Raw genomic sequence first — 20773 nt, forward strand, 5'->3', positions numbered from 1 at the left:
GTGCTTAACATCAATTAAGCCTTACAAATCAAGTTATTTTTAATGTCGCTGAGGAACTCTTTACCTATTGCAGGGTTTAAACTCTGAGGAGACAAACAGGGAATTGTAGATTACACTCCCCTACCCAGCCACAGATTTGAAGAACTTACATGACAAAGGGGGGGTCTGTTGAGATGCACAAAGGATACACTGTTTCAAGGTGAACCAGAGGGAGGAGATAGAAGGGTGGGTGGGGAAGAAGAGTGACTATTGCCCCTCCCCACCCAGAGAGCTCAGTTTGCCCAATGGGAGAGATCAAATCCAGGACGGGAATCCAATCCTGCCTTTCCTTAAAGGCAGCCAACCTCTAAGATGCAAGGATCCTTAAGCAGCCCTTACCTTAATCCAGAGGGGACCCTTCAGCCTGGCCCAAGCAGAAAGCACTCATCGCGCTACTCGAACCTGTAAAGGTCAGCATAAATCCTACAAGGGCTAATTTCTCAAGAATGGTGGCTTGACAGTTCTGTCACATCACGGCAGTGAAGGACAGCTGCTTCAGCACCCAGGCACTTCCCCGTGCCCTGCAGGACAGGTGGCCCGCTCTTCTGAAGCTGCCACTGCTGCCACCACCCACAATGTCTTGTGGGAAGCAAGTCTAAAGGGAGCCTCATAAATTTGCCTGTGGGAGGTGGTTGTGACAGGACATGTTCTGAAATATAACTGCAAAGCCAAAGTAAAGGCAACACATTTGCATGCTCCTTTTAGCCAATATTTCCCCTTCCCTCAATAAATAGTACTCCTTGTTTGACTGGAAGTGTGACTGTCAGTCTGAAGGAACACCCATTCTCTCCATGGTAAGAACTGGTGGCAGCTGCCTCTCCATGTTGTAAGCATACCATGCCTCCTTTGCTTCCCCTCCACCACTGCCAGAAGCCAGGAAATATTATGTTTCACTTGAGACAGATCCAGTCAAGGCTATTCCTCAACTTTATTTAGAATTAATAGAGAAGATACAAACCAATCAAATTGTCCCAGAAAAGCCACATGAAAGAGTTACATACAGAGTGTTACATGGGAGAGCTGAGGTTGGCTGCTGGCACTGCAGCTGGTCTGTAAGAGCAGCAGAAGTTGCTGGATGTGTTGCTGCTGCTGTCACCACCACCACCCATGGCTTTGCCCTATAGGCAAGGGAAGAGGCTAGAGAACCAGGAGTGATGGCACATGTCAAGCAATGGCCCTGAACCCAGCCTGATGCAGAGCCACGTTAAGGCAGAACTGGGCTCACTCAAAGCTAGGAAAATGTGCCTGCTGCTCTGCAAGCCAGAGGCAGGAGGACCACTGAGCCACAAGGAGTGTAGACTAGTCAACTTCTGTGCCCCACAGCATCCCTCCCCAAAGGAAAGTCATAATGGCCCCGGAGGGCTCCCTGAGAACGCGGCAGGCAAAACAAAGCTATCAGGGGCCCAGAGCAGCTCCCCTTCCACAGCACATGCCTGGAGGGGGGGGGCGCGCTTCTGTCCAACTACGTTGCCCAGAATCTTCAGGTTGGTGTCCCTACACCACTGTCTGTCCAAATGAGAGGCCACCTACATCACTCCCTTTCCCCTCTAATGCCCGGCTGCAGACTGCAGAGCAATGCATTCGGAGGGATTGTTCCTGCTCCCATCTCAAAGAGGCTGTGCAGTCCCCCACTCCTGGAGCAGAATGTCAGAAAAGCAGTGGCATTTGGTGTAAGTACAGAAGGAAGAAAGGCCAAGCGGAGGAAGAGGAACGAGCACTTGGCCGTGCTAAGAGGGAAGGAGGAGGCAGCAATCAGGCCCATCGGCCCCCTGTTCAGGGGCTCTTTTTAAGTTTTCTTCTTCAGTTCCTCAAACCTTCGAGAGAGGTCATCGAAGTCAATGTCTTCTGAGGCAGAAGTGTTGGCACCAGCAGAAGCGGCAGGCAGCGTGTCTGGCACAGATGGCAACTCTGGCAGCACAAAATTATCGCCCGAACTAGGAACTGCAGCTGGTGGCCTCCCCCTCGGCTGTGGCTTTGGGGCTGGTCCTGCAGCAGACAAGAGTGACTGGTTACAAGCAGCGGGCAGGCTCAAGGCAGCGAAAACAGTAGTCTACCTAACAGTAGTAGGGGCAGGGGTAGGACCATTCTTCTTTTTGCTGTACTACAGTTAGTATATGTCCTGCAGAAGTGAGCACTTGCTGCACTTCAGTTGAGCCTTGCAGCTCCTACCAGTTGCTAAAGAGGCCCAAGCTCTCTGCCATGAAGAGTCCCAGTCTCTGCCCCCAACACACACACACACACACACACACACACACACACACACTCTTACCTCAGCAACTCAAGAGCGAACACGAGTGAAGGGGACCAACAATAAACACAAGCACCAGCTTTCCCCTGACATCACCACCTCCCTCCCTCCTCACTGCCTTGCCAGCTCTGCAGCCTCCCCCTCCGGCCCTGCACTCACCGGTCACCTGTGGGGATGGCAATTCCTTGTCAGCACCCATGTCATCAATCTGAAACAGAAAAAAGCTGGCTTTGCATGGAGCACCCCACACAGAACCACCACCTGACAACTCCCCAGAGGCCTACATGCACAGCAGAAGCACTGTATCTGGTGTTCCCATCTTCTTCATGCAGCCTTGCTAGACAGCAGAAGGAAGGATGAAATGAGGGATCTGGAGGAGGAGGAAGCAGTGGTGGTGAGCCTGGCCTTGTGGTGCCATAGGTGAGGGAGAGCCATTCAGCATGGCTGACTACCTGACTAGCAAGTGGCCCTGGCTACGTCCCCCAAGGATGGCCTGTAGCTCTTCACCATCACTGGTAGTCTCACCTCACATGAACCACCACCACCAGCAACCACAAAAGTCTGGAGAGCAGCAGCTGAACAAGCACAAGGGCATGAAGGTGGACACATCCCCATTTCCACACTCTCTAGCTGCTCAACCCACCCCCACATCTCATCCTCCACCCCTGCTAGCCAACGTCCTCCACTCATGCCTTCCATGGACAGCAGCCTGGACTCTGAGACCAAGGTGACCTCTGAGTCACTGCCTGCAAGCTCATCCAGGCTGCTGAGATCACGCTGAGGCTCCCTCGGTATCATCATCACAGCCCCTCCCTCCTGCCTGGTAGACTCAAGTAGCTGCCCTGCTCGCTCCCCTCAGTGGCTGCCTCCTCCACCACCACAATGTCAACCAAGGTGCGGCTGAAGAAGCTGGAGCAGCTCCTGGTGGACAGGCTGCAGGGCCACTGCTGGACCTCCTGGTCAGCCTCTATACCAAGTGCAGTTTCCACTCACTGCTTCAGAGGGACAGGCTTGTCTTGGACTTCCTCAAGTGGGAATGGGACTCCTGATTATTGAAAGTGACATTGGCAAGTTTCTCCTCAACAATGCCTAGGCACTCAACATCCACCTTACCACTGGCGGTAGGCCTAAGAGCCCCACCATCTCCACCATGGCCCACTACTCGAGGACCCCAGCCAGTGCAACATCTGGCATTATGTGCATTTATGTGTATTTTAATGAACTGAACAGAGTGAAAGATTATGAGTCATGGGGGTGCAGAGACTGTGTGAATGAACTTAGTGCCTAGCTTATATTTTTAATTGCTACTTTGTTAATGTTTTTAATATTGTTGTATAGATTCTAAATGCCGAATTGATTTGTTAATCACATGACTTGCTGTAATTGTGAGGTTTAGCTTATTTTTTAGTTGCTGTTTTGTTAAGTTTTTTATAGATTGCCACAGCTTTATTGATAATTTGTTAATTATTTTATATGATGTACGCTGTATTTGCGACATGCTATTATGTTTTATTATGTTATGGCTATTTATTGTTTGTAAGCTGCTTTGAGATCATTTGAATGAAAAGCAACATAGAAATGCAATAAATCAAAATCAAATCAAAGGTACATTAAGTTTGCTGCAAGCCCAAATCCAGTGGATGGCAACTCCTCAGTCAGTCCAAGTGGGAAGGCCTGCCAATACCCAGCACTAGACTAGGGACAGCAACAGTCCCAGCAGAGAGAACTTGCCCTCCCAGCAATTCATCTTTTGTTTTTCATCAGCAGTACTTACAGACTCGTATGTTGGAGGTGTTGCTGGAATCTGAGGTGGGTGAAGGCTGGTGAAAGGCTGGTAGGTGCCCACCGGTAGCCCGTTGAAGTGCTCCTAAAGGAAGAAATTGTTAAGTCAGACCAGCACCCCTTCCTAATGGCAGAATCAGATAGGCAATACCTGCCAGAACAGCTGGAAAACCTTGTTCACACAGCAGGTATTGAGGTGTGCTCAGATGCTAACTCACCACAGTAGACTGCTATCCTTTCCTCCCCACCCCCACCACCCCCAAGCCCAACTTTACAGACTCCCCTCCTGTTTCAAGCAAGACATAGGACTTACTGGTCCCTTTGGAGGTGGGTATGCAAAAGGGGGAGCTGGAGATGGCATGGGCATGGGCATTGGCATTGGCACAACTCCATCAGGACCAGCCATTGGGGTCATGAAGCCGCCGCCACCACCACCTCCACGGCCACCTTTCTTTGTATCATCCACGAATCCCACATCAATCAGGTCAGCTTCCACGCCTGCGGGAGCCTCAGCCTGGGAAGAGGAAGAAGCTGATGTCACATGTGGGAAAGGGAGCTGCTAATAAGGGAATTGAGAGTGGAACCGCCTCCCAGTCACTCACCATGACAACAGAGTCTGGCTCATAGGGCACGTTGTAGTTCTTTGCGATCTCAATCAGGTACCTCTCCACTAGGATTTTGGGAGGTGCCTCTACGCTCAACTTGTGCATCAGCTGGAAGGGAGGGAGGGAAGAGTGAGCCCTTCACTGAGCTGGGCAGGTCAAGAACACTTAGCTAAGAGATACCCAAGCCAGAAAAAAGAAGTTTCTACCTCGCCTGGTGAAGCACCACAGACAGGACCTCCTGCTGCAAACAACTCATCTTTATGAAGCACTGATATCGTTCCCTCCCTTAAGAACAGCCTGCTGGATCAGGCCATCAGCCTGTCTAGCCCAGCATCCTGTCCTCACAGTGGCCAAACAGATGCCCCAACAAGAAGCCCCTGAGTGGAGCAGCAGCAGTGCTCTCCTTCACCTGCGATTCCCAGCAACTGACTTCAGGAGCAGATCACCTCTGACAGCAGAGGAAGATGTAGCCATTGTGATTAGTAGCTCCTGAGAGCTTTACCGCCATCTCACCCCCATGATGCCCTTCCCATTCCACTCACCCTGTCATTGACGGTCCCAATCTGGTTGCTCCGGCACAACTTGCCATACTCTTTGCTGTACTTGGCACAGAGTTGGTCAGCAACCTAGTATGGAAATGGCACACTCAAAACAGAGTCCAGGTACCACTGACTCCCCTCTATTTAAGACAGGGCACAGCAACTATCGCAGCACCCCTGGACAAAAGGTTCAGGAGTTTGGAGACTGGAGCCAACCTAAACTCCCAGATCAAACAAGAAAGTCACCAAGTTCTCTGAGCATCCTGTGAGGATAGATCAAAGTGTTTTCCCAACTGCTGCCCCCAGATGTCCAGGAAGGCTGAGCAGCCTGCCAAGACACAACTAGCACTACTCACCATTTTCAGCTCAGCCACCTCCGCTTGCAGTCGGGGGGCAGCCCAGATGAGGGTGGAGACAGCTTCTGCCAGGCCGGAGTCCAGCTCCCTGAAGGGACACAAAGTAAGGCAAGAGTGAGCAAGTAGTTGAAAGACAAGGAGGACAAAGAGGTCCCAGACCTAGCAGACTGAGGGGAGGGGACACGTGGCAGGCACCCATCACCCTCTTCCCCATAGGCCAAGACCTTACTTCATAGATTGTATGAGGCCAAAGCGTGCCAGAAGCAAGTCACAGTAGAGCTCCAGGATCTCCATGGCCTCCACCAAGTAGTCCTCCCGGATGATGTGCTCCACACGGATGCGAGCCCGCTCATCTTTGCCAGCAGACAGGTAGTCAGCAATTTCCTTCCGTGCCTTCTGGGCTAGCTCAGCTGCAAGAAAAGGGTTCATCATGGGGCAGCAGGGGAGACCCACAAGCCTGCCCTGGACCTGCCTGGGGTGTTTGTGTATGCAAAGAGAGGGGCTCCACCAAGAAGGACTGTGGGTTGTCTCCAACTAAGTTATACTCAGAGTAGACATATTGAAATTAAGCAACCATGTCCATTCAATGAGTATAGTGGGGCTAGAACTGGACACAAGTCCACAAACCTGAGAACTCTTCACAGAATCCACACCCCCATCCCAATGACCACAATTCTCAGCATCTTTGAAATACAGTACACACACACACAAGCAATTCCACACTTACACTCTGACATGTGAAAATAAATTAAAACAATTCTTTTAAAAGATAGTTAAAAAGACACTTCTTAAAAACCTAAAAACTCCCTTAAAATAATCAAGTCTTCAAAAAAATTATATGATCTAAGAAAGTCTTTAAAAGAATCCTTCCAAAAGAATTTAAAAATTATAATGTAGCACCTTAGAGACCAACTGAGTAGTACAAGCTTTCGTGTGCATGCACACTTCTTCAGATACACTGAAACAACATGTGCAGGCTATAAATCAAGCATCTCTTAATTTATAGCCTGCACATGGTGTTGTGGGACACCACGACTACCAGAAACCTCCTGAAGCACTACTCTGGTGATGAGGTCAAGGAATTAGGTAGGAAAGTCCACTCACTTTTCTTTTTCTCCAACAGTTTGAGGCGATTGATGACAAGACGTAGGTTGACTCGCAAGCGCTCGGCCTTGAACCCAGAGCCTAACATGGTGTAGAATTCCTGCCAAGAACACAAGAGAGAAAAAGCCTACTGTCATGTGACGAGAATTTTCCCACAGTCATGTGTGTTAAAGGCAGACAGCTAGCAGTTTCCTCTGTAGATATATTCTACTTGTAATATTTATATATTGCTTTGCACATTCAGAGCCATTCCAGAGTTATTTAGAATAAAATACAAAATACATTTAAAATTCAAAAAAGTGATACAAATATAAAACACCAAAAGTGCTCAAAAATTAATCTAAACACAATATTCCCTGCTCTACACAAGCAGGACACCAGTATTCTCAAAAATCTCAATCATCAGCGCTGTCCAAATGCTGAGAATAACTTTTTTGCATGGTTCTAGATTCAGGTAGGTAGCTGTGTTGGTCTGACGCAGTCGAAATAAAATAAAAAAATTGTCCAGGAGCACCTTAGAGACCAGCTAAGTTTGTTCTGGGTATAAGGTTTCGTAGGTATCTGAAGAAGTGTGCATGTGCATGAAAGCTTATACCCAGAACAAACTTAGGTAGCCTCTAAGGTGCTACTGGACATTTCACAATTGGAGCGGGGGGTGGGGGGAGGAGGGGAGATCTGTTCTCTTGCTGCTACCTGCTGAACATCTTTTGGAGAGGCAGTGAATGGTCTCAGATCTCAGGATCTGGATTGGTTTGAATGTGGAAAGGTTGCAAGCTGTAATGTTTTATCTCCGCTGCAAATATATAATAAAGCAAACAAGCAAATATAAGAAATTTTAATGTGAATTTTTGTATACAGCAAGAATAAATGTTTGAATAGACTATAAATGCCAGCCATTTTTAAACAGAGTCCATACAGACTCAAGTGTGTGTAATAGTACAGTATGCTCAAACCTATTTATCCACTTAAGAAATGCTTTGTGTGTGGTTTTTTTGTCTGTATGTATGTGTAGAGCACTTTCATCTGTGCAAGCAACAGATTTCTGGTTTCCCCCCCTTTTGTACATGATTTGATCAGCCAGGCCCAACCATATACAGCACAAGGGGCAGCTCACAACCTTGGATCTCTTTAACCAGTTTCAATCCCTGGAGGACAAACCTGCCCCGCTATGTGGGAGCTGATGGAGGATTTGTTCCAAGAGGGTGGAGGAGTTTGCAGGTAGTTGAACTACAGAGGCACGAAGGCAATTCCCAACTCTTCTTCCGGCAACGGCTTCGCTTTCGGCTAGACACAGGCAGCTGCCTGCTCCGGGTTCAGAGACCCCAAAGGTGAAACACCAGCGCCGCCCGACCCGTGGCCCAGACAGGCAGTTTCGATGTGCTACAGGCCCCAAGGAGGAGCCATTCCCGGCCAGCGGCAGGAGCAAGAGCCGGAAGGGAAGGCGAGCGGTCAGGCTGGGCAGAGGCCAAGCCCGCCAGCCGCGGACCAGGAAGCGCCGCTTCTTCGCCCGCGCCTCCCGCCACCGGCTGGCCGAAGGCAGCTTCAGGCGGCGGCCCCTCCGGGCCTCTCTCGCCTTTCCCGGGGCCCTTCCCTGCCTCGGCCCGTTCCTCGGGCGAAAGGCGACCGGGAAGGCGGGGGAGGCTTGTGAGGGCGGCGGAGCGGCAGAGCCGAGCGAGGGCGGTCAGCCGGGGCGGCCTTACCCGGGGGCGGGGGGGGGGGAGTCTTTTTGTCTCCGTCTGTCCCGACAGGCAGCGAAGGTGGCGTCGGCGGCGTCACGGGTCCAGCCTCAGCTGGGCAGGCGGAGGGATACGTCTCTTCTCTGCTTTTCAGGAGGAGGAGGTGCGCGACAGTAGCAAAAGCAATAGTCGTAGTTCTTAGCAGCGTCCGGCCCTCTGTCTGCGACGCGGCTTCTCCAAGATACAGTGCAGCGACGCACGGGGCGCTTTGTGTTTGTGCGGAACTACTTTACGGGCGGAGGGATCTCTCGCCGGAGAAAGAGGGACCTCAATAAAAGTCGTACTTCCTAAAGCGAGCGTTACCTTCATTGAGGTCCCTCCATAGCCCTCAACCGCGGCTGGAGAGTTCCGACCTCGTCGGGTACGACGTCGGAGAAGGAGGAGGAAGAGGCGGCGGCCCCGCCCACTGCCCCCCTCCCTCCGAGCTGCTTCCCATCCCCGGGGGCGTCGCTCGGCAGACTGGAGCCCTCCCGCTGTAGGGGCGCTCGCGTGAATGGCCGGGCGCCTTGCAGGGCATGGCGGGGGCGTCAATCGGGTCCCCCTGCTCGTGGCTTGAAAAGAGGCGGGGACGGCGGCAGCCCCGCCACTAGCACCGCGGCGCCGCCGCTCCGACAAGAGGAGAAGCGGCCCCGTGGAAGCAGGCGACTCGGGGCAAGGGAGGCGGGTTGCAGCAGCAGCAGCAGTTGCTCCTGCTCCTCCTCCTCGGTAGCCGGGCCCGTGGAGAGCGCCGAAGGACACAACTCTGGCCTTGCTGGCTGGTCTGGGTGCGTGAAGCCCCCGGAGGCGCCGGCCTGATGGCTGCGGGACCCCCTCCCGGCTGAGCGCCTGCGCCGGCCTCGGGATCGGCGCCCCTGCTGCCAGGCAAGAGGCGCGCTCCGCTCGGAGGGGAGGGAAGGGCTCCAGCACAGCGCGCCCCCGTCCGCCTGTCTGTCCGTCGGTCCCGCCGTGCACGAGCCGGGCGCTCCCGCCGTGCCGCCATCTTCCTCTGTCTGTCTGTCTGCCAGCCTGGGCGGCCCTTTGTCCTCCTGCAGCGCTGCTGGGCGAGCCCAGGCCGGGCGACGGAGTCAGGTAAGGGCCGAGGCGGCGGCAGCCTCCTTTCGAGCGCGGGGTGGTGGCGGATCTCTAAACGCCCCCGCTCGCCTACCCTGGTCATCCCCCGCATGGTGACAGGGCTCTTCTTTCCGCAGGTGCGCCCCCCCCGGGGGGGGGAACCATGTCCCGTCGGAAACAGACCACCCCCAATAAAGTCCACTGTGAGTAATAAGGGGAGGGGGGCTGTTGTCACTTCCACCTTCACCCCCTTCCCCCGCTCAAGCGAGGCATCCTCATCCGCAAAATGATGGGGGGGACAGCCCTCCCCTCCACTATTTGCTGCATTCTTCTCCCATAGCCCTGGTGGAGACTCCCTGCCCAGCATCGAGGATTTGTTGGCTGAGTTGAGACATGTCCACGTACCACGTCTTGGAGCCTAAGGGCTCCTTAGGTACTCTGGGGGCTCAGAACCCCTCTCCGCCATTCTAGTGGCATTCTGTCTCTCATTGGGCCACCTTAACCACTGATGTTTCTTCTGCAAATGAACAGCTTTTCAGCACTAGTTGGGAATGGCTGGCTAGTCTCCCATGCACAGTGAGGAACAGGGGACTTCCAGGCACCATGATAGCTTTAGGATCAGAATTGAAATAGCAAAGGCCCAGGAAAGAGTCTGGCAATTTCAGGCAAGCACTGCCCACTTTGCACAACTTAAGAGAAAACGTATCAAGGAGGAACTAAAGCAGATAACTAAACCTGGACCACAAAATCCACAGAAGACCTCTCCCACCACAAATTTGGTTTGCAAAAGTAGATAAGTAGGTTTGCTATTGCCTACACTAAAGCATCTTTTACACACATGTGACAGCTTTACCCCTGGAGGAGAACCTGTATGGCAGGACAAGCTCTTCCAAAATATGGGCCCCAGGGGTGGGGGAGCACATGCAAATTCTAGGGCGGAGCCAGGGCACGCAAGAGCCCTCCCTGTGTGCTTAATGCTGCTGAAGACATTTGTATTTCCAGGTCATGTTGGAAAGGATGCGAAGGGACGGATTGGTCAGGCCACCGTTGCTTTGCAGGAAGGGTTTGGGGAAAGCTGTTTTGGGGAATGGAGCCCAGGCATTAGTCCCATTCTGGGCCATCTTCAGGTAGGGGAGACCATCACTGGGCATCTGAGGAGGGGGCAAGGAATGATTGGGCTTGGGAAGGGCAATGGGCTAATGCGGCTTCTTCCTCCCCAGGGGAGCAAGTCTTTGCTGGGTTAGAAGAGCACACACGTCAGGCCATGATGCGAAGAGACTTCCCTGGGCTGCTTGGAGCCCAGTCACCACTCATGCAGCAGCTGCCACCTCCGCCACAAGAAAAGGACTCCAGCAGCAGCAGTAGCAGCAGCAGCAGCAACAGTGAGTTTCCCCATCTGGTACAGGAGGGCATCTCTGGGACACCTGGGAGAGACCAAACACCTGCATGTTGCTTTGGAATTCTGTCAGCTGGTCTGTGGCAGAGGCCTAAAGCTGTTCTGTATTCCAGGTGATAGCGAGGGGGATGAGACAACACAAGATGAGGTCTCCTCCCATGCTTCTGAGGAGGACGGAACATCAGCGACAGTGAAAAAGGAACTGGAACTTACTGAGCAGCTGGGCTGCAGCAAGCAGGTCGCTCGAGGCCATGAGGCAAGTGCATCACATTGGCCATAGTCAACACATAGTAAAGCAAAAGTGCAACGCTGCTGTGGTTACTTGGTGGAAGGGAGAATAGCAATAGCAGACTCTTGAATGGCCCTAGCATGGAGAAAGAGGACTGTATAGCCAACTCTGGGATTCCTGGGCCTGGTCCATTGATGTGCCCAAGTGATCACTGCAGCAGGCTCAAGTGATTGGGTCTAGGCTTTTTAGCATTAGAGTTCCCTAATGGTAATGGGGGCAAGGGGAGTGATAGAGCTGTTGTCATCTCATTCTGGGCTTCCCAGAAGAGGCATTTGGTTGGCTGCTGTGTGTTAGAAAGACAACACACAACTAGGTAGACCCTCAATCTGACTGCGCAGGGCTAATCTTACATTGTAGAGAATCTGTCAACATGGTTTTAAAGGGTCTGGTGCAGCATCAGTTGGGGGGAGGGGTATGTGTATGCGTGTGGCAGAATACCAGGCATGGGTCTTGTCCTCTGCTCTTTCCTTAGCCTGCCTTTCCTTGCTTGCAGATGGGTTTAAATGCCAGTCCAGATACCCTGATGGGACTCTCCCGTTGTCCCCTCTGCCAGCTAGAGTGTGGAAGCAGGGAGCAGCTTGTCACTCATGTCTATCAGGTACTTAGAGGGGGCTTTGATGAGACCATCACGCAAGGCTAAACCATCCCTGCCCTGGCTCCCCCTTTCCTTCCAGGCTGAAATTAGTAATCCTGGACTGGGAAAGGGCGGGGATGGGGGCAGGGGCTGTTGGCATTGGATGCAATTTGAATCATCCCCCCTGGTGGGTTTGCACCACATCCCAGGGAAGGCCTTGCGGGTCTCTCTCCTTCTTTCCCTAACAGAAGAGGGAGCTCTTCCGTGGCATGGCCTTGGCTGCCTGCCCTCATAGGGACAGCTGAGAGGGGGACAGGGCGGCGGAGCCCTTGCCTCACAGCCCGGCCTCGTTTGCAGCATACGGCAGCTGTGGTCAGTGCCAAGAGCTACCTGTGTCCCGTCTGTGGCCGAGCACTCAGCTCCCCGGGCTCCTTGGGCAGGCACCTCCTCATCCACTCCGAGGACCAACTGTCCAACTGTGCGGTGTGTGGGGCTCGCTTCACCAGCCATGCTACTTTCAACAGGTGAGAAGTGGGCATCTCTGACGGTGGGACTGGAACGTGGCCCAGGCCGCATTTTGGAAGTCCTGGAGGGGCCCTGTTCAATGGAAGCAATGGAGGTTATACCTGGCAATTTCTGGAGGCAGCTGGAATAGGTGACCCCAGCCAGAAGCATTATGCAGGCCAGCATTCATGTGGGTGGGGTGGCTTGTAAGCATGGCCAGAGGGAGGGGGAGGGTTACAGCTAAGGCAGTAGCTTGCAAGCCTACACAATGGCTTCTTACGATCTGTGCCGACCACCCGTCATTTCTACTCTTTGACTTTCACAGTGAGAAGGTGTCAGAGGTGCTGTGTGGAGATGCCCTGCCCATTCCCCTCCCTGAGGCTTCTTCTGGTGCCGAGGAAAAAGCAGGTGGTGGTGCTGCTGCTGCTGTCAGCCCCACAGTGTATCCTGCTGGTATCCTCCTGGTGTGCAACAACTGCGTGGCCTATCGCAAGCTTCTGGAAGCTCAAGCTCCAGGGGTTCGCAAGTGGGCCTTGCGAAGGCAGAACGAGCCCCTGGAGGTGCGGCTGCAGCGCCTGGAGCGAGAGCGCACAGCTAAGAAGAGCCGTCGAGACAACGAGACGCCGGAGGAGCGGGAGGTGAGGCGCATGAGGGATCGAGAGGCCAAGCGGCTGCAGCGCATGCAGGAGACGGACGAGCAGCGTGCGCGCCGCCTGCAGCGGGACCGTGAAGCAATGCGCCTCAAGCGGGCCAACGAGACCCCTGAGAAGCGGCAAGCTCGGCTCATCCGGGAGCGTGAAGCCAAGAGGCTAAAGCGGCGGCTGGAGAAAATGGACATGATGCTGCGGGCACAGTTTGGCCAGGACCCCTCGGCCATGGCTGCATTGGCAGCCGAGATGAACTTCTTCCCACTGCCAGTGGGTGGGCTAGAGCTTGAGGGGCAGCTACTTGGTAAAATGGCCTTTGAGGAGCCGAGTCCCAGTGCCCTGCACTGAGGAGGGTAAAAAGGAGGACCTGCTCTTGTCCGCTCAGGCCCCTCTTGCTCCACCAGTGAAGCATGGAACTGGAGTGTGACAGTGGTCTGAGGGAGGGAGGAAGGGGCAGGTGCACTGGTTGTGATCAGAAATAAATTAATTGTACATGTCCTCAGTCTGTGCCTCGTGGGCTTGGCCAATTCACTGCAGCAGCTTGAAAGGCAGCTGCTGCTTCTGCCTTGCCCAGCTTGCTTCTTTGCTGGGCAAGATCCAGCTGGAATTTTGCAGTTCTGTAGCCTGCCCCTTACTACATCACGCTGGAGCTCTTAAGTGGGGACTAGCAAAGAAGGTGGAGTCCTGAAGAGGGAGGTGTATAATATGGCTTGGAGCCTCACAAGTTACCCACAAGGGTGTATTAGGCCTAATCATAGTGGCTGCTAGACTTAGGTACAGCAGCACCAAATGGGAGGTTTGTGGAAGAATTTTACATTCTGGGGGGGATACATGTTGGGGAGGGAGAAAGCAGCTAGATTTGAGTGCTGCTGCTCTTCTTGCCTTTGTGCTTAGAGAGATGGTGGTGGAAGGAGGCAGTTTCCCCCTGGGAGCACCAGTGAAAGGCAGACTTCTAAACAAAGGCTAGAGGAAGGCCCTAATGAAGGGTATATTTCTTTTCTTGGTCAGCAGCCTGTGTTGTCTCTTGCCCAACTTCCAAACTAGGTAAAAGGGAGAGACTTGGCTGCACAAGCGAGGAGAAGTTATCTCTGTCTTGTTAGCCAGGTCTGTTCTGTCCTATTAATCTTAAATCATAAAACCTATGTGCAGCCTGTTAAATTTTTTACACAACAGAACAGAGCTAATTGTGCCAGTGTGAAGATTGCTAATTGGGGCTTTAGTGACCATCGTATGAATTTAAGGAAGTTTCCTTTATGAGCTTTGGGGTTTCTGCCAAAATTTTCTCCAGGAGACAAGTAAGACACAGACACATCAAAGGAAAAGCTATTGGCTTATAATTATATAGATATATATATAGATATAGATATATGTATATATACTGTTTACATAAGTCAACAAGTTAAATGCAGTATTCATAAGAGCATTAACAATAAAAATACAATCTGTGTGTACAGAGACTTTAAATGGTAAAACAGGAAAAAGGATCTCACCCAAAATACAAATATACAGTACAAATTGATTTATTTAAAACAGGTACAAAAAAAGCACAACAAAATAGATTATCCTCCTTAGATTGGTAATGCTTCATTAAAGATCAGGTAGGAGAAAAGGGGCTGGGCACTCGGCTAGTCCTAAGGCTTTAGAGATACGATGCAGTGGGTTTCGGAGTGAAGATGACTGGTGTTGGTTGCAGGGCTGCTACACACTCGCCCCTTGCCAGCTGCATACAGGAAGGTGACCCACCCCAACTAAGGTGCTATGCAAGGGATTGAAGGGTGGCAGGCTGACTCTGTTTGCTTTCTTCCTCAGTGCATCTTGAGATATAGCAAAGGAACTTTCTCTGCAACAAGCCACTGGCTCAGGCCATCGCTCAGTGTTTCTGCGCAGAGGTGGGACTTAATATAAGCGGATGTTTGCTCTTGCAGGCAAGGGCTACAGAAACAGCCGGCAAGAAGGGACGGGAAACCTTTTAGCTGGAAAGGGCATCTGGTTGGTGCCCTTCTGAAGAGCAGGACCCCAGTTCATCACCCCCTAGTTTGGCACCCCACACTGAAACGTGTCTCTTTTAGCAGCCCCCTTCCTACCCCATGGAATGGCCAAATGGACACAGCTGTGCAGCTGCCAGTCCCACAGTATTGCATATTAGGGAGCCCTTCCCAAATATTTACTAGGGCTTGGAAAGGGGTCATGCTGTAGTGTCACAAGAGAGAAATAGCTTATTGCTCTAGGAAGCTGGTTCTCCCAACCCTCCAGCGGCCCCAGATGGAGTAGTGCCCAACGACACTTCCATATTTTGCAGCTCTATTCCTAACTCGGTCCTGGGCCCTAAGGGCTGTGCAGCAAGCTATCCTGAAACAGCACTGGACCAGGGTGGCAGGGGTGGCAGTAGTGTTGGGCGGTCCAGATGAACTGAGGGGAACTGACCCTCAATAGCCATGGAGGGCCAGAGTTGGTGCCAATGAAAGAGGTGGCCAATCAGGCTCTTCGGCTGTGATGCTGTGCAAGTGATCCAGCTCCCATGAAGCCCTGGGAGTAGAAGGGCACGCTGCCCTAATGGCATGAAGCAGACATTTCCTCCCTGGTGGCCGGGGAGCTGAAGGACAAAGGAGAAACCTAGGCCAGCATTTACATGGAAATGAGCGTTGGTCTAGTAAGCACACAATCCAGGGGAGCCCAAGAGCAAGTAAGGAAGGCAGAGGGTGGTTTGCAGGGAAACCTGGCTCGGAATAGTGCAAAGTGCCGGGCCTTCCAGAGGAGAACAGCAAAGTCTTCCACCTTTCATATAGAGAGGGCTTGGAGTGGATGAGGTGGCTGGTCAGACAGGAAAGCAGTTCCCATTGTGAGCCAGGAATGCCTGTAGGCAATGGCCTAAAAGCAACAACTGTAGACAAAACATCCAAGGGAAACAAGCCAAGACTGCCCATTTGGAGCAGTGGGAGGAGCTTCCTGGCTGCTATTCTGGAGTGGGACTTGGATGGCACTGATGCAGAGTCACGGCTATGATTCAGAGCCCTAGAGCTCACCCCTGCCGAGTTGAGGGCACCAGTGCAGGAGAGGGTACTCAGCCAGCGTCTTGAACCCAAGCAGTTCTACAGCTTTCTCAGCTCAAAAACTGTTAACCACTTGCACATTTTATCTTCTTTCATTCTGTTTGAGTCACCAGTGCACACAGAAGAGCAATTTTCATCTTTATCAGAAGAACCTGAATACATTTTTCTAATATCCAAAGAAATCTTACACATGTAGTGGGGGCCATTCAAGCTGGTTACAGTGGCCAGAATGTCCCCTCTCCAAACTCTCAATAGGAAATGCTTTAATCACCCCAAGGAAAAGCAGGAGTGTCTGTATGTGCACTAGCATGCTCTTGTATACAAACTGCCTTGCACTTTTCAAAGGAGCTGGCTATAACTTGAGGCATCCACCTCTGTGACAAGCCTTAGTCAGCCCAGGCCATTCAGACCTGGCTTAGCTGTGAACATCTAAGGCATCTGCAACAGAAGTGGATGCAGCCTTTCTAGAAGATAGAGGTGGGGACTTAAGAGCAGGATGGAGATAGCTGAAGAAGCCAGAGCTAGAACATCCTCTCACACGTACACCTACACCATTCTCACCTATGGGATTCGAGTTCTACCTGGCTGCAGAGCTGTGAGGCAGCACGCTGCCAGGTTTGCAATTTAACAGACTATTAACCATTTCCTTTCAATCTAACACATGTGAGGAAATTGCATACAAATACTACCTCCCTGAGGAGAAATCCAGGCTCCCTTGACTCGGTGCCTGGAGAGGGGCTGCTGGGAGGCCCAGACAAAAATCCTGAACTTGGGACCCGAACAGAAGAAACCTGGCAAACTCCCTCACTGCTCCCTTGCCCTGGTAAAAGCACCCTCCTGCTATGTGTGAGCAAGTGTCCAATAAAGTGCTTGAGTGAGGTGGTGGGGGATGTTGAGCCCTTGCTCCTCTCCTCACAGAAGCAGCGCAGTCACTGCTTCCTTCAGAGTCTCCCCTTGGCTGACCCCAATCTACCCTACCCAGGCTCAGACCTCCCCTACAGCGGGTGGAGAGAAGGAGCCTCTGTCAGTGGAATGATTCTAGGCACACAACTGGGGGAAGGGCCGAGCATCTGAGCAGTGGCCAAACTGGAAGGAACCCAGTTAAGCGTGGCACACAAGTTCACCCACCACTGGGGCTTCACTTCCCTGCATTTGAACGGCCCTCGATGGACAACTTGACCTCCTGGGGAATGAATGAAGGGCGGAGGAGTGGTGGCCGGGGCTCCTCCCCAGACCTTTGGAAGCTGGGGCCTGCCCAACCATGCAGAGAAACAGGATCGTGGTGGGTGGATTCCTGGGGGGAGCCCACTGCCACTCCACCCTTCTCCAATGGGTTTTTCTGCAGCTCCTGGAGACTCTCCCCACCCCGCCCTGGTCTCTCTCGGGTAGCACTCTGGGGGCTTGCCTGGGGCACAAGCCTCCCATTCAGACTCTGTAAACTGATGGAGATGCAAACATCTCCCACCTGCAGCCTGTGGCAGGAGAGTGAGAAGAGCCGATTCGTCCTCTCTGGACTGCATGAGGACCAGCCCTGTCCATACACAAAGAAAGGGTGCTCAGGGGGCACATCGATGCTCACTTTGCTCTGCTGCTCCCCCACCACAAAATGCAGTGTAACGAAACCCTGCCAGGGACTCTCTTGGATGTCCACCACAGTGCTGGAGTCAATCTTGAGGCCACCACTCACCTCTGCACTGCGCACAAAGTCCTGGGTCTGCAGGTCCTCCACCCTCTTTAGCTCTCCTGTGGCCAGCTGGATGATGGCTCCTTTCATGAAGTGGGAGGGTAAGTGGCTCTGGGAATGGGCACATTCCGTGTCAGGTAGTCCCTCATGGGCTGTTCCCTCAGGACTTGCACCTCCCAGGCCATCCTGAGCCCCAGGATGGAGGGACCCTGAGACTGGCCGACCATTGGCCATTGTAATGCCTTTCAGTATTTGCCGATGGCGGAGCTGCTCCTCAGGGGACTTTGCCGACAGTCCCCGAAAGTGGCTTTTCTCAGCAGTAGCAGCCACCACAAGTTCCACTGGGTTCCTCATTGATTCTGCCTTCTGCTCAGGAGGATTACGATGGGAAAGGTTTAGAGGGCTCAAGCCATCCTTCTGCTGAGCAGAACAAACAGGGTAGTCCTGGGAAGCAAGCACTCCAACCACCCTCTGCACCTCCAGGTCTGTATCTGGGGTGCTCCGCTGAGATGGCACAGAGATCTCTGTTCTCAAAATCTGACTGCTTGTCAAGAAGGTACCTTCAGTGCTGCACTCTACCGTTGTCCTTGGCCACTGTCCTTCAGCCTCACTTTCCTTCGCCCCCACGGCAGACCTTTGCACCCCGTTTGCTGTCACTTTAGGATCTAGCTGATTCTCCTGCAGAGACTGCTCAGTGTTTGGGCCAGCAACAGAAGCTTCAAATGATGAATAGCCTGCTGGCAGACGGGACATCTGATAATAGACTGGAATTCGGCCCTGTGTAACATCCAGTGGCTGACCTCCAACATGGGGCTGCAGAGAGCCTGAAGGCAAAACTGAGGCACTGGTCTTGCCAAAGCTGTGGGCTGCCTGTGGAGAAGAAGCAGAGTCTTCAGCCAGGAGAGGTGCATAGGGCACAAAGTGTGGGATATGAGAGGCAGCAAGGCTGGCTGAAGAGGACAGAAGGTGGCTGGGCAGGAAGCCAGGAGGCACAGCGGTGGCATAGGGTACAGAGTAGTGTGATCCCACAAACTGCAAGGGAGCAGGAGGAAGTTGAGTGTAATGGATAGGCGAGTAGGGGATACCAGGGTGCGGGATCAGCTGCGAGGTCATACTGAAGGCTGGAGGCAGCGGGCTGACATTCACCACAGGTGAGAAGGTGGCCGGGGGCATCGCCACTTTGTACAATAAGCCGTACTGGTCCACGGTAAGACTGGTCACTGTGTCGGAGCTGCCACCAGCCTCCGTGTAACGTGAAGGTGCCTGGCTCTGCCTGCCTGTTGCTGAGCCCCGGGACCATTCCACAGAGGTCTCGCCGCCGCCACCGCCCACCAGACCCGACTCAGCCGCCCGCCCCGGCTCTTCGTTGTTGGCTGCCACCGGCAGGTCGCGCTTCTTGGGGGGGAGGAATTCCTGGCCCCGCTCCTGAGCCGCTCTCATGGCGCTCGCTTCGGGAAGCTGCAAGGTGGGCTGCTGCTGTCGCCTCCTCCTCCTCAAGGGGGTCTCCGGGCGGGATCACCTGCAAAGACACAGAGAAGAGCACAGGGGTCAGCTGGGGGGGGGCAGGCGGGCGGCTTCCGCCCGGCGGGGGGAAGGGAGCCCCGGACACTCCTGTCGCTCACCCGCCGCCACCGCCGCCGCCTCCACGGCTGAGTGCCATCCCTCTGCCCGCCGACTCCGCAGCCACCCCGGGCCTGACCCCGCCCTCTTTCTTCTCCGCCGCCGCCGCCGCCTTGCACGGCGCGCCGGAACTGCCGAGGCTCATGACGTTAGGACGGCGCGCGCACAGCGCACAGCGATGACGTGATCACCGCCTGCGGTTGCCATAACGACGGACGAGGAAGCGGCGGCGGCATCGCCATAGCGACAACCGCCCCTGCCCTTCCCCTCTGCACGTGACGTCGCGCCCCGGCATCCCCCCGAGCTCTACTCCGTCGAGCCATAACTGGTCTACCTGTAGGGTTGTTGTAAGGACTGCTGAGGTCTGGCTTGAGAAATAATAAGCGATGCTTGTGCACTTGAAGCGGTCTCTCCACTGTGTGGTGTGCGTCTTTATTAAGATGATGAAGCCGCCAGCAAATCCTTTGCGGCAGGAAAACCGAAGCGCCCCCACGGGGCTTGCTGGTATTAAACTGGGATTGGAAAGGAACGAGTAAGCGGGCGCTGCTTCTCGGCTGGCTATTCCAGGCCTTAAACCGGGAAGATACGTAAATTATGGCCACAGTCAAAATCACGCTAAGCAAATCAAGGAAGGGGAAGCAGAGAGGAGAGACCTTTAATAGGAGCCTCACGCTATCCTGGCAAGGAACCGGTCTCTGTGTGGGTAGGCAGCCAGTAAGTGTTTCCAAAACCGCAAAGAGCCAGGCCGCTTCAGTCACAGACTCTGCGCGACACGAGTTCCTTTTACAAGGGCAACAATTCTCGAAGCACTTTCCAACCTTCAAGCATAAAAGTGGCCTTGGCCTTATACTGGCCAGGACAGGAACAGCTTGCTGGTGCTATGTAGATGGGATGGGATAGAGCTGTCACTCGATGTTGAGTTGATTAATTATTTTTCCTTTGCGTCTGTGAGAAAGAGAGGAATGCTCTCAGTGGGGCTTTTGTCGCCCATCGATTTGCAAGTAAAAAAAAAAAAGCCGCTGTCTGGCGAGATCCTAGGAAGAGCTCTGCTTGTCCGTTAGATCAAACTAAGTGGAGGAGGGAAGGGAAGGGCTGCATGTGCTTTTGCGTGCAGACAGGACCAGACTTAAAATCCTGGAGGGAATTTCAGGTAGGTCAGAGTGAGGAATCCTGCCTAAAACTGTGAAAAGCTGTTGACCACCAGTGTAAGCAATACTGAGATAAGTGGACCAAGAGACTGACTCAATTTAAGACAGCTTCCTACAGTATTCCCATCTGTTTCCCAGCGATTAGCCAGATGCCCTAATGGAAGGCGGAAGCAGTGCAAAAAGCCGCCGACGTTGACTATCAGAGATAACGACTGAAGTGACCAATATATATTCCGTGGCGAGGCTTTCTAGTCCCCAAACCTTAATACTAGCCGCGGAACTGTAGAGCCTTAAGAGAGGCCAGAGCTGAAATGGATGTATCGGCCACATTAGCGAAAACTGTTTCACGCAAATCAGAGGAGGTTGAGCCGGGAGGCTCTCCACGTTCAAACAAGGTGCTTG

General features: G+C 53.1%; 3 protein-coding genes across 8 annotated transcripts; 1 reads left to right on the plus strand and 2 right to left on the minus strand.

Annotated features, from left to right (window-relative positions):
* Window positions 1-948: 948 nt before the first annotated feature.
* IST1 (IST1 factor associated with ESCRT-III) lies at window positions 949-8667 on the minus strand. 2 transcript variants are annotated; one of them, XM_081870515.1, is made up of 10 exons: window positions 8374-8667; window positions 6674-6773; window positions 5799-5979; window positions 5570-5657; window positions 5217-5300; window positions 4672-4782; window positions 4383-4583; window positions 4062-4154; window positions 2447-2495; window positions 949-2031 (listed from the first exon to the last, which is right to left on the minus strand). In XM_081870515.1, exons 2-10 carry the CDS (start codon window positions 6759-6761, stop codon window positions 1826-1828), a joined length of 1101 nt encoding a protein of 366 aa, XP_081726641.1. In that variant the 5' UTR covers window positions 6762-6773; window positions 8374-8667; the 3' UTR covers window positions 949-1825. The 2 variants fall into 2 exon arrangements, with proteins under 2 accessions (XP_081726641.1, XP_081726640.1); XM_081870514.1 differs by lacking the exon at window positions 8374-8667 and having other exon boundaries at window positions 949-2025; window positions 6674-6772.
* A 74-nt stretch (window positions 8668-8741) lies between these two features.
* ZNF821 (zinc finger protein 821) lies at window positions 8742-14320 on the plus strand. 5 transcript variants are annotated; one of them, XM_081870511.1, is made up of 8 exons: window positions 9407-9477; window positions 9597-9662; window positions 10462-10586; window positions 10680-10841; window positions 10969-11111; window positions 11638-11742; window positions 12076-12242; window positions 12548-14320. In XM_081870511.1, the coding sequence occupies exons 4-8, from the start codon at window positions 10724-10726 to the stop codon at window positions 13215-13217; spliced, it is 1203 nt and encodes a 400-aa protein (XP_081726637.1). In that variant the 5' UTR covers window positions 9407-9477; window positions 9597-9662; window positions 10462-10586; window positions 10680-10723; the 3' UTR covers window positions 13218-14320. The 5 variants fall into 5 exon arrangements, with proteins under 5 accessions (XP_081726636.1, XP_081726635.1, XP_081726638.1 ...); XM_081870510.1 differs by lacking the exon at window positions 10462-10586 and having other exon boundaries at window positions 8742-9477; window positions 10680-10845; window positions 10976-11111; XM_081870509.1 differs by lacking the exon at window positions 10462-10586 and having other exon boundaries at window positions 8744-9477.
* Window positions 14187-19350, minus strand: ATXN1L (ataxin 1 like). The gene is made up of 2 exons (XM_081870504.1): window positions 19226-19350; window positions 14187-19122 (listed from the first exon to the last, which is right to left on the minus strand). The coding sequence occupies exon 2, from the start codon at window positions 19041-19043 to the stop codon at window positions 17058-17060; it is 1986 nt and encodes a 661-aa protein (XP_081726630.1). The 5' UTR covers window positions 19044-19122; window positions 19226-19350; the 3' UTR covers window positions 14187-17057.
* Between the last annotated feature and the right edge of the window lie 1423 nt (window positions 19351-20773).

The sequence above is a fragment of the Podarcis erhardii genome (assembly GCF_964252035.2).
Source record: "Podarcis erhardii genome assembly, chromosome: 7".
Lineage (NCBI taxonomy): Eukaryota > Metazoa > Chordata > Lepidosauria > Squamata > Lacertidae > Podarcis > Podarcis erhardii.

Coding starts and splice junctions, on each gene's coding strand:
- IST1 (XM_081870515.1), bottom strand. CDS start 6,761: ATGTTAGGCTCTGGGTTCAAGGCCGAGCGCTTGCGAGTCAACCTACGT. Junction 5,980..6,673: donor ACTGTTGGAGAAAAAGAAAA/GTGAGTGGACTT, acceptor CTTTTCTTGCAG/CTGAGCTAGCCCAGAAGGCA. Junction 2,496..4,061: donor CACCTCCAACATACGAGTCT/GTAAGTACTGCT, acceptor TTTCTGTTTCAG/ATTGATGACATGGGTGCTGA.
- ZNF821 (XM_081870509.1), top strand. CDS start 9,623: ATGTCCCGTCGGAAACAGACCACCCCCAATAAAGTCCACT. Junction 9,663..10,679: donor CACCCCCAATAAAGTCCACT/GTGAGTAATAAG, acceptor CTTCCTCCCCAG/GGGAGCAAGTCTTTGCTGGG. Junction 11,112..11,637: donor AGGTCGCTCGAGGCCATGAG/GCAAGTGCATCA, acceptor CCTTGCTTGCAG/ATGGGTTTAAATGCCAGTCC.
- ATXN1L (XM_081870504.1), bottom strand. CDS start 19,043: ATGAGAGCGGCTCAGGAGCGGGGCCAGGAATTCCTCCCCCCCAAGAAG.